Below are 9661 nucleotides of genomic sequence, written 5' to 3'. Positions count from 1 at the left end.
CTCTCGTTATGCTTTAGCTTCTTCGTTCTCTCTCTCTTTCTCTTTGTGCGTGTGTGGTCTTTGTTTTAGTTTCTATGAAACTTCTCTCCTTCCACTGTTCTTAGTCTTTGTTTATTGATTATACCCTTTTGATTCACTTGGTGTTGGGGGAGGCCTCGTGGCTTTGACCATTTTCGTCTACGCTAATAAATACAAAGAAAATCACCATTTACAGTGATAACTTCTTCTTGATTTCTACTTGGGTGTTGACTGATATTTTGATTCTGGTAAATTCTATAGGGGAGAATACACTCTGTAATTTAATAACCCAACAAATGATTCGTTAATAACTATCGTTGCATGCGTCTACGATAGGACTTCAAATAGCTTAGACTTTGTAACAATTAGAATCAGGATGTCAAAAAATAATACATAGGGTCAGGTCAATAATCGAAGGTAAAGCTCTTACTTTTACAACCAGCTGTGTATCAAATTTGAGACTGTAGATTAAAGATATGCATAATCCTCTTGATTCATTCTTACTATTGAGCTAGACTTAGTAGTTTAATGTATTCTAATTATTTTTATTTTTGTTATTTTCATTAAGGATATAATATTAAATTAAATCACCCCATTTTATGATTAAATTTGTTGTGTAAATAAAACATTTAAAATTAAGATTAGTAAAGATGAATTCATATTTTGAATATGGATTTTGTTTGGTTGATTATGACTTGGTCATGTCAAGTCATGTCAGTTGCCATTGGCTACATTTCTAGTTTGATTTTTCTAAATTTCTGACCAATTTGCATCCACTTTTATATTGTTGTCTCAATTATCTCCATCAGTTTCTGGTCATGGATTCAAAAATTCGGACTTTAATTATATAAAAGCTTGTGGACAAATTCATTCCCTGTTTTCCATTACCAAATTGTTTGAATAAAGGGATGAGATCATTGCAATGGTTTCCACTAACTTTTCATTCAAAGAAATGGATAGGGAAACCTTGTTCATTCCAATTTTCCTATTACACATATAAAAATCTTTCTTTCCCTCTCCCTACTAACTTAACTTAATTTAATTTCCAATGATAATTAATTAATTTCTTTGTTCATAACAATAACATCTATTCAATACCAAAGACTTAGAATTAAATTTTTTTTTTTTTTTCATTTTTCTTTGTTGTCCTTCTTCATCAAGACCTTGGAAGAGGTTCTCCTCTCAAAAATGATTTGAATAGCTGCAGAGCAGCTCTTGGCTTGAACAGTGGCACCTCATGACCTGCCCCTCTCACTGTTGCAAATGTTAGCCCTTCGTAAACTTCTGTCCATCCTCCTACCTTATCACCACAAAAAAAAAAAGAAAAAAACAACAACGACGACCCGTTAACATACATTATAAACATTTTTTTTGTTATATATAGTCAAATTTGTCCTTAAAATATACGTTAAGATTGTTAGGTATTGATAGCAAAAGGAACATGTGATTTTTACTTATTGTCAAATGAGCTGGAGACCACCCTTATATTAAGAATTACAAAAGTCATACGGGCATGCACGGTTTGACCCTTGAATTCAAACAATTCATATTCAATTTCTTGAAATATTCTGTAAAGGCCTAGAATTCAGGTAACCTGCCTATAAATGTTATGAGATATTTTTATGACCAAATTAATTAATCCAAGAGATGAAGGCATAATTAGCTACTGACCTGCTTCTTAACATACCAAGGATACCATGGAATTTTGGTTGTTAATTTCAGTTGTGCCAGAGAATACCTTGTTGCAGTAACTGGCACCACTGAGTCCACATCTCCACTGCAATTTTTGAAGAGAAAATGCTTAGTTATTACTATATATATATATATATAGGGAAAACTAAATAAAATTTGATAGTAAATACATAATATTGCCAACCTGAAAACCCAAACTCTTAATCCACCCGCTATCATTTGTCTATAAATTGGAAGAACTGATACATCTGTGTCATTCCAATTGCGGTTTAGTAATTCGCTGTCATCAAATAACACGAAATTTATTAAAAAAGTGTTAAATAAATAAGGATCCTTTCCTGATTTAAGCTCTCGTGACTTTTTAAAGATTGTATTTACGATCACCTGCAAGCAGTCCACATATAAGGAATTTTGGTTATGTTAGCATGGAGGGCTTTTTGCACATCAGGCCTGTTGTAATAAATCTCGGCATACTTTTCTGTACAAGGATCATAGCCTGATATCTGCCTCAAAATCTGACAATATGCCAAAGAAATTAATGATACTCATTATCATTTTCTTATGATTTTCTATACAAATTATAACTTGATATATATTTTACTTTATGTTTATATTTATATACCTTATGGGGTCGATGAGGCAACCGAATAGTCTGGCGTGTAGTAGTGCTACCATCAGAGTTGTTGCAGGGAGGTGCATAGATGTTATACTGATCGATGTTCCCAAACTCTTGATCCATGGCATAACTATAAAGTGATTCACACTCGTCTGATTCTTTCTGCCTTCTAAAATCACAAGTGTTGATGAGTTGTCTATATGTTTTATCAGAGATCATGGCATGGCTCCACCAATATGTCACAGTTCCCAGATTGTCATAGTAGTTGTCTGTCACTGCATTCCCCACCTGCATATTCTTTTCATCAAACTTTTTGCATTTCCGATATAGAAAAACAATCTATCTTTACCCCGTACTCTAATTTTGATCCAAATTTATGTATATCTTATCAGTTTTGAGATATATTTTTTTTTTTTTCAGAATGTAAACTTAATCGTTATGACCTGAAATGCGAATAGTTATATAAAAGTATATATAAAAAGACGTTCACGTTAAAGAAAGACTAATCTAAGTCACATCGAACCTTGTAATGTTGCAAATTAAATAGTGTAAGAGGATTATTTTACCATAATCCCTTTGAGATTTATAGGGTGTTTTGACTTAGAATTGTAGATCATAATTTCTCTAGCCAGCTGAGGGACATAATGGCCGGCGTAGCTCTCTCCAGTGATATAAACTTCACGGCCTTTGTATCTTGGGAATCGTTCCAACCATCGGATCAGGAATGCCAGTGAGTCCTTAGCTGAAGCGTATTATATATTAATCATCCATTAAAACTTGAACATTAAAGGTGAAAGAAAGAGTCAAAGACCCATCAAAATATATCAAAATGTACATGCTTTACATGATTATATCTAAGTTGTTTTACTTTAAGTGAGCAAATCTTAAGCTTAAAGTAATGATTAATTAGCTTAATTATGTCGGCCAACAGTTGATGTAGAAGCCATAAAGAATGAAGACATAAGACCATGGCATGCATCATTATACAATTCAGTGCTGCTAGTCTTCAAAACTGTGGCCTACCATTAACCAAAAGTACTTCATACTCTTTGAAAAACAGCAACACTACTAGTGATTATTATTATTATTATTATTATTATACAAAATGAAAAATCTGTGGGTCCTACCAGTGCGGCGGTCGCCCGTGTCGAGCAAATCGGCCGACCGGTTGCTGTAAGAGAAGCCTACACCAGCAGGAGTCTCTAAGAACAAGAGGTTGGCCACAGAGTTCCATGAGAACTTGTTAAGGTGCAATCCTGAGGCAGTCCTGTTAATTCTAAATGGGCCTATTTCTTCAGAAGCACCATATGCCACAGAAGAGCAACCAGGACCTGGTCAAAAAGATCACATAATATCATAAGGATGTAAATATTTTGCAAAATAAAACTACAAAATATATATATACACATATATCACATCATAAAGTTGACCCAAAATTAACATATCATGTGCATTTATGCCTCCTAAATTTGGCCTAGCTATAAAGTTGAAAGACAGGCATTTTCTGATACTTCTTCTACAAGGGTATTTTGATTTTTTCCAATTTTTTGAAGTTTTGATATCAAAGTTAAAACAGTTTGAGATAAGAATCCATGCAGGTGTGTAAAACAAGGTGTCAAACATTTATTTTCTGACAAAGTGTCAAAGAAAGCAGCTATGAAAATGGGGTATTAAATGTTGCCTGCTTCTGGTTGCTATCAAGCATTTAATTTTCTGATTATTACTATGCAAATAGTTAAGTGTGTGATGTGTGTGAAGTGGGAGAGGGAGAGGGAGAGGGAGAGGATAGAGTAGAGTTTTATGTTTACACAATTAACTTTGTATTATTATTTGTTTTATTGGTCGTTAGGTTGATTGTGAATGAAACTTCTACTTCTACTTCTACTCCATTGGTAGTTAGGTCATCATCATTTCTGTCCATTTTGTAGGCCACAGTGAGACCACTCTTCTTCTTCTTTTTTTTTTTTCTTTGTAAAAGAAAATCTTTTGGCAGCTTCGATAAATCAAATGAAAAAATATTAGAGTATAACATTTACATAAACAAAATCTTTTTCTCTTCTGTGTAAAAGATTTCAACTGCACACAAAGTTTCTAAATACAGTTTGTACCTGTAACTTGTAAGCAAGAAGAAAATAAACCTTTTCACCATTCAAACAAAACCATGTCGGCAACAGAAAAATTAGGTAAGAATAATTAGTGTACAGAGTGAGACAAAAAGGCAAAGCACGGCATTAATGAAACTTGTACCATCCAAAGAAAAATATGTTTAGAAGTAAAGATTTGAGGCAATATAACAGTAAAAACAAAATAATCATCAAAAGCTTATAAACATGCAGAATAATATTTTTTTCCGCAAAAGCATGCAAATATGGGGAAAAAAAAAGAAAAGGGTTTTTACGTTCTGACCTCCATTAAGCCAAACAACCAAAGGTTTAGACAAAGGGAGAGTGGTGGCCTCAGTGAGCCAGTAGAAGAGAGCTCTACCAACAGCTTGGTTAACAGTAACGTAGCCGGAGAATTGTTGGAAGGAGACTTTTGGTTGGCCTGGAAGAGCAGTGATTCTGTCATGAGCTTCTTCTTGTTGAGAAGAAGTCACAACTAGAGGTGAAAGATTTAATGTTATTACGAGAAAAAGAGGGAGAGTGTGGAGAAAGATCTGAGCTTTGGCCATTTTTATGCCCTTCATGAAGTGAAATGAAAGGAGAAAGAGAAGGGGAGTAGACGAAAGTGTAATTCAGAAAGGATTAAATAGGGAGGGAGAGAAGAGTGAAGAGTGAAGAGCGCAGAGAGAGAGAGATTGATTTATGAGATTTAGAACACTATAATAATAAATCTACAACACTACTTTTAAACAGGGCAACCATCTTTATTGTGAAAATACTATTTTACCCCTACTTATATTTTAAGATACTTTGAAGAAGTGTTTTTGTTTTCTTCAACTACTTTCGTATTTCTATAAATGAGATTGTTATGTGTTTGAAATAGTAACATGATAACATAGTTAATGTCAAGGTTTTTTATTTTATTTTTATTTTTGAAGTACTGTACTTATTTGAAAAGTCCTCAACAAGAAAATAGACTATAAATCATTTAAAGGTCTTGTATTTAAATCACACAAAATAACATCATATTTGTAATTTATCTGTCTATTAAATCTATAAAATATTTAAAATATATTAAAGATTAATTAAAGTGTGTGTAAACTAATCGATTAAAAAAAAATAGAATACACTAACTTCTAAAATAAGATTGATGGGGTGTCCATATCACTCAAATTATTAATTTCTTTAATTTATAAAAGATTCATAATTTAGTTTTAATTAGGAAAGCAATTGTCTCACTCACAGTCACATGGTTTTCACACACCCATGAAACAGTCCCTTTAATCCTCCATTAATTCCTCTTGTATTCATCTTCCACATCTTTGACTAGTATTCTACCTTTATCCTTTCATTTTTGGCTTTTATATCTCTCAGTCTTCCTTTGTTTTCTTCCCTTAATTATTTATAGTATTCAATAATTAGTAAAACACAATAATTTATTTTTGTCAATATACGGTGCATAAGATTACTATTTTGGTTGCACGTCTTTGTGGAAAAGATTTTTTGTGTTAACCAACCGAGTAACAGAAAGGATTTTTTAAGTCAGAATAGACTATAAATTTTAGCCACAAAAGTAGGCTTATATATCTTTCATTAGATGTTTATTATTATTATATGGTGTCAGTATCTCATTACAGAAATAAGTTAGATATTGGTTTATAAAAGTGGGTAAAGAGCATCTCTCAATAATTTAGTCTTTTAAATAGTTGACAATAACTCTGATAAATGATAGTAGAGTTTGAATAAATCAAATCGGTTGAGGGAATACCAAATGGGGTCGAGAGGGAAAAAAAAATGATTAACTAGTTAAGAGGTAAGATAGAATACCAAAAGCCATTGATTAATCAAATATCAGAATAACTAATCAAAGGGTGAGTCAGAAAAAAATGAGTGAATCACGTTAAAATGAGTAAACAATATCATCTAATATTCATATTTTGACGTGATTAAAAAAACCTGGCTTATATAACAAAACATAGGAAGAAATGTATTATGAATTGGGTATAATAAAGGAAGAAAGGGAGGAGGAAGCAAGCTTTAGTTGTAGATGTCTTTACGTGCACGCGAGCTGGGGTTGTGGGGATTGAATTGATTTTCCGTATATAGTATTTGTGTGTGGGCTTGGTGATGATGTCTCTTTTGGACTTCAATCTTCCTTCTGCAATCTCCCACTAAGTTCTTTTTCTTTTGCTTTTGCACATTTTATCATTGCCTTTCCATATATTTTCTTTATCCATCTATCCTCCACTCATCTTTGCCCCTAAACTTTTCATCAAATTTTTTGTCTTCAAACTTAGTAAAAAGAAGTAAGACATGAAGGAAGGAACATAAAGAAACATAATAAAGAAGGGACTAAATGTAGGATAGAAGAAGTAGATGATATTTATGAGATTAAAGAAAGGCAGAAAGCAGTTGGTTTCCGCCAAAAATTTGAAGGACAGTAGCAGCATTATCAAAAAGAGAGAGAAGATGAAGATGGAGAGTTACAGTTGGAGTCATTTCAACTAGTCGATGCTTATGAACAAAGACCGACCCTGCAGTCCACAAATCTTGAAAGAATAATGTTAGCCTTACTCCCTCTTTTTACTCATTTCTGTTACTCACTCATGTTAATCTCCCTTCTTACTCAATTCTCTCTCTTCTTACACCCACCTACCATATGAGTGAGTAAGAGAAAGGAGTAAGAAAGGGGAGTAAGGTTAGCATTACTCATCTTGAAATGCATGCATGCTCATCAGAATTTAATTTATAAAATTAATAAAATAAAATATAAATGGGTATGGGTGCATTTCTGAAAAGACTAGGACTGTTCAAAAAAATTCGATATCTGATCCTAATCCATTCTGCTCCGATATGAAAAAATCGAATATCTGGAAATTCGGATCGTAATTTAAAAAAATCCGAATATTCGGATCGGATACCGGGTCAAGATTGTTAAAAAAGCGGATATCCGTATCCGATCCGGATTTTACTAAAAGTCTAAAACTACGTCGTTTTGATTTTTAAAATAAACCTAAACTAAAACTATGTCTCTCTTGCTCGAACACGCACAGACACAAACACACAGTCACTCAAACTCTCTCAGTCTCTCTCAGCCGCTCGCTCAACTCTCTCACTCTCAGTCTCTCTCGCTCAACTCTCTCACTCTCAGTCTCTCTCGCTCGAACACTCACAGTCACTCAAACTCAACTCTCTCAGATCGCAGTCTCTCTCGCTCAAACATTCACAGACACAGTCACTCAAACCCAACTCTCTCAGATCTCAGTCTCTCTCGCTCAACTCTCTCAGTCTCTCTCGCTCGACACTCGACAGACACTCAAACTCAACTCTCTCAGTCTCTCGTCAACAACCCCAAATCGTCAGTTCCTCTCCTAAATCCCTAATTGAAGCCCCAAATCGATCGTAAGTAAATTTCTTTAGATTTGCTGAATTTTCTTTTTCCCTTTCGAAATTGTAGTGTTTTCCATTATAAATTGCTGAATTTTCTGCCTTGTTTTGTGATGGATGCTTTGACTATGGATTGTTTGTTGGATCTTCATTCATGGTTTGTTTGTTGAATTATCTTTGATAATAGAGGGATTAAGTTAAAGCTTGTACTTTTTCGTGGGAAATTTGATGAATTTTATGATTAAGTTTCTGGTTCAAATTCAGAATTGGTCACATGAACTGCCCAGATAACCTTATGCAATTAATTTTGTTGTTAATCTTAAAAGTTGTTTATTTAAATGGTTTATTTGTTTTATTTTGTTTTGTACAGGAGGATGATGATGAGTATGAATTGGCAATGAAGATAGCATAGTCAATATGTAAGCTGTGACAGTGTTTGGACAACATATGTTAAATATTTTGTGCTTCATGTTAATTTTTTTAAATACTTTTATCATGTAAGGAAATTATAATTTCAATTTTATTGTTAGAATTATTTGATTTTAATAAGAAAATTTTAAAATTCGGATCAATTTTGGATATCCAATTATCTGATACGAATAATCAGATATCCGTAAAACTGAATATCCACATAATTCAGATCAGATTCGGATCAGGATATAATCTGACCTGAAAATTTAGATCGGATCAGAAAAAGTCCTATTCAGATTGAATATCCGGATTTGAATAGTCCTAGAAACTAAGAAAAGACAGTGGAGTCTAAATTGATTTGAAGATGTTCAATTCATTGTATTATTAATTAAGAAAAGAGTAATAGTAATTACATNTAAGATGGTTAATTTTATAATTTTAGTAATTTAGGGGTTAAAATATAATTTATTAATTTAGGGTTAAAGGGCATTATAGTAATTACACCCTCACTATCCTAAAAAATGTTAACAGTGTTATTTTAAGGGTGGGAATCTGAAATAAATAGAACTTGTGATACCAACTTGAGGTTTCATCAAACCTTGGGTGGGAATATGTTGTTTACTCATTCTAAAATCCCACCACATATTTACTTTTTGTAACAAAACTTAAAAGTCTTACGTTAATGTTACACGTCGCTTTGGGCCCTTGCTGGTTCACAAAGGTTTGCTTTTGGGCTTCACGCAAGTGTCATTCACTCAAAACATGTCTTGACAATTTAAAAGCTCACATGCTATTTAATAAACATTCACATTTCCTTTCTAAGCAATGTAAAATATTACATTCACCCCCCTTTTGGACCCAAGGATCCTTGTTGCAAATCTTGTGTGATGGATTATCCACACACTTCCGATTGGGATGGGCTTTGATGTCATCTACAATATCCTGACCCATTATCAAGATACTGTTTGATTTGGGCCCTCATTCAACCTCATTTATTTTATATTTATTAAGTTGAATTTTTATAATAATTCATCAAATCGTTTTTTTACACATCATTTTATGTAAAAGTTTTGTAAGCACACTCTTTAAATATAGTATTATTCTTATTATATATACGTCTTATATGATTGTTTAATTTGAAGTACATCGAAACATTATGAAAAAGCATAATAATTTAAAAATTCCTAAAATTATTAAAAAATTTCGACGGTTTTATAATGATTTTCAGAAAGCTTGAATCCACTTGAATTAAACACTCATACAAGGGTAAATAAAATAAAATACGTATACTAATTACTATGTTTAGTAATTAGTATACGTATAAATTATAATAGGAAAATAAAATATAATAGGCTAATTACTTTAGGGCAATGTTATGTGTATTAACAATTTGTACTAATCCAAGTACTAGCATTGAAAATTTAAAATTCTAAAA

The 9661-nt window shown here is 32.6% G+C and overlaps 1 protein-coding gene across 2 annotated transcripts; it reads right to left on the bottom strand.

Moving 5' to 3' along the window:
* Positions 1 to 874: 874 nt before the first annotated feature.
* On the bottom strand, positions 875 to 5099 carry LOC116127015 (serine carboxypeptidase-like 25). Of its 2 annotated transcripts, none has more exons than XM_031412679.1 (8): positions 4733 to 5099; positions 3454 to 3657; positions 2893 to 3068; positions 2333 to 2614; positions 2095 to 2225; positions 1895 to 1990; positions 1690 to 1795; positions 875 to 1314 (listed from the first exon to the last, which is right to left on the bottom strand). In XM_031412679.1, exons 1-8 carry the CDS (start codon positions 5010 to 5012, stop codon positions 1285 to 1287), a joined length of 1305 nt encoding a protein of 434 aa, XP_031268539.1. In that variant the 5' UTR covers positions 5013 to 5099; the 3' UTR covers positions 875 to 1284. The 2 variants fall into 2 exon arrangements, with proteins under 2 accessions (XP_031268539.1, XP_031268538.1); XM_031412678.1 differs by having other exon boundaries at positions 1135 to 1318.
* Between the last annotated feature and the right edge of the window lie 4562 nt (positions 5100 to 9661).

The sequence above is a fragment of the Pistacia vera genome, unplaced genomic scaffold, assembly GCF_008641045.1.
Source record: "Pistacia vera cultivar Batoury unplaced genomic scaffold, PisVer_v2 Contig188, whole genome shotgun sequence".
Taxonomy (NCBI): domain Eukaryota; kingdom Viridiplantae; phylum Streptophyta; class Magnoliopsida; order Sapindales; family Anacardiaceae; genus Pistacia; species Pistacia vera.
Note: the sequence above shows the minus strand (reverse complement) of the source record. Positions and strands in the feature narration are given on the sequence as shown.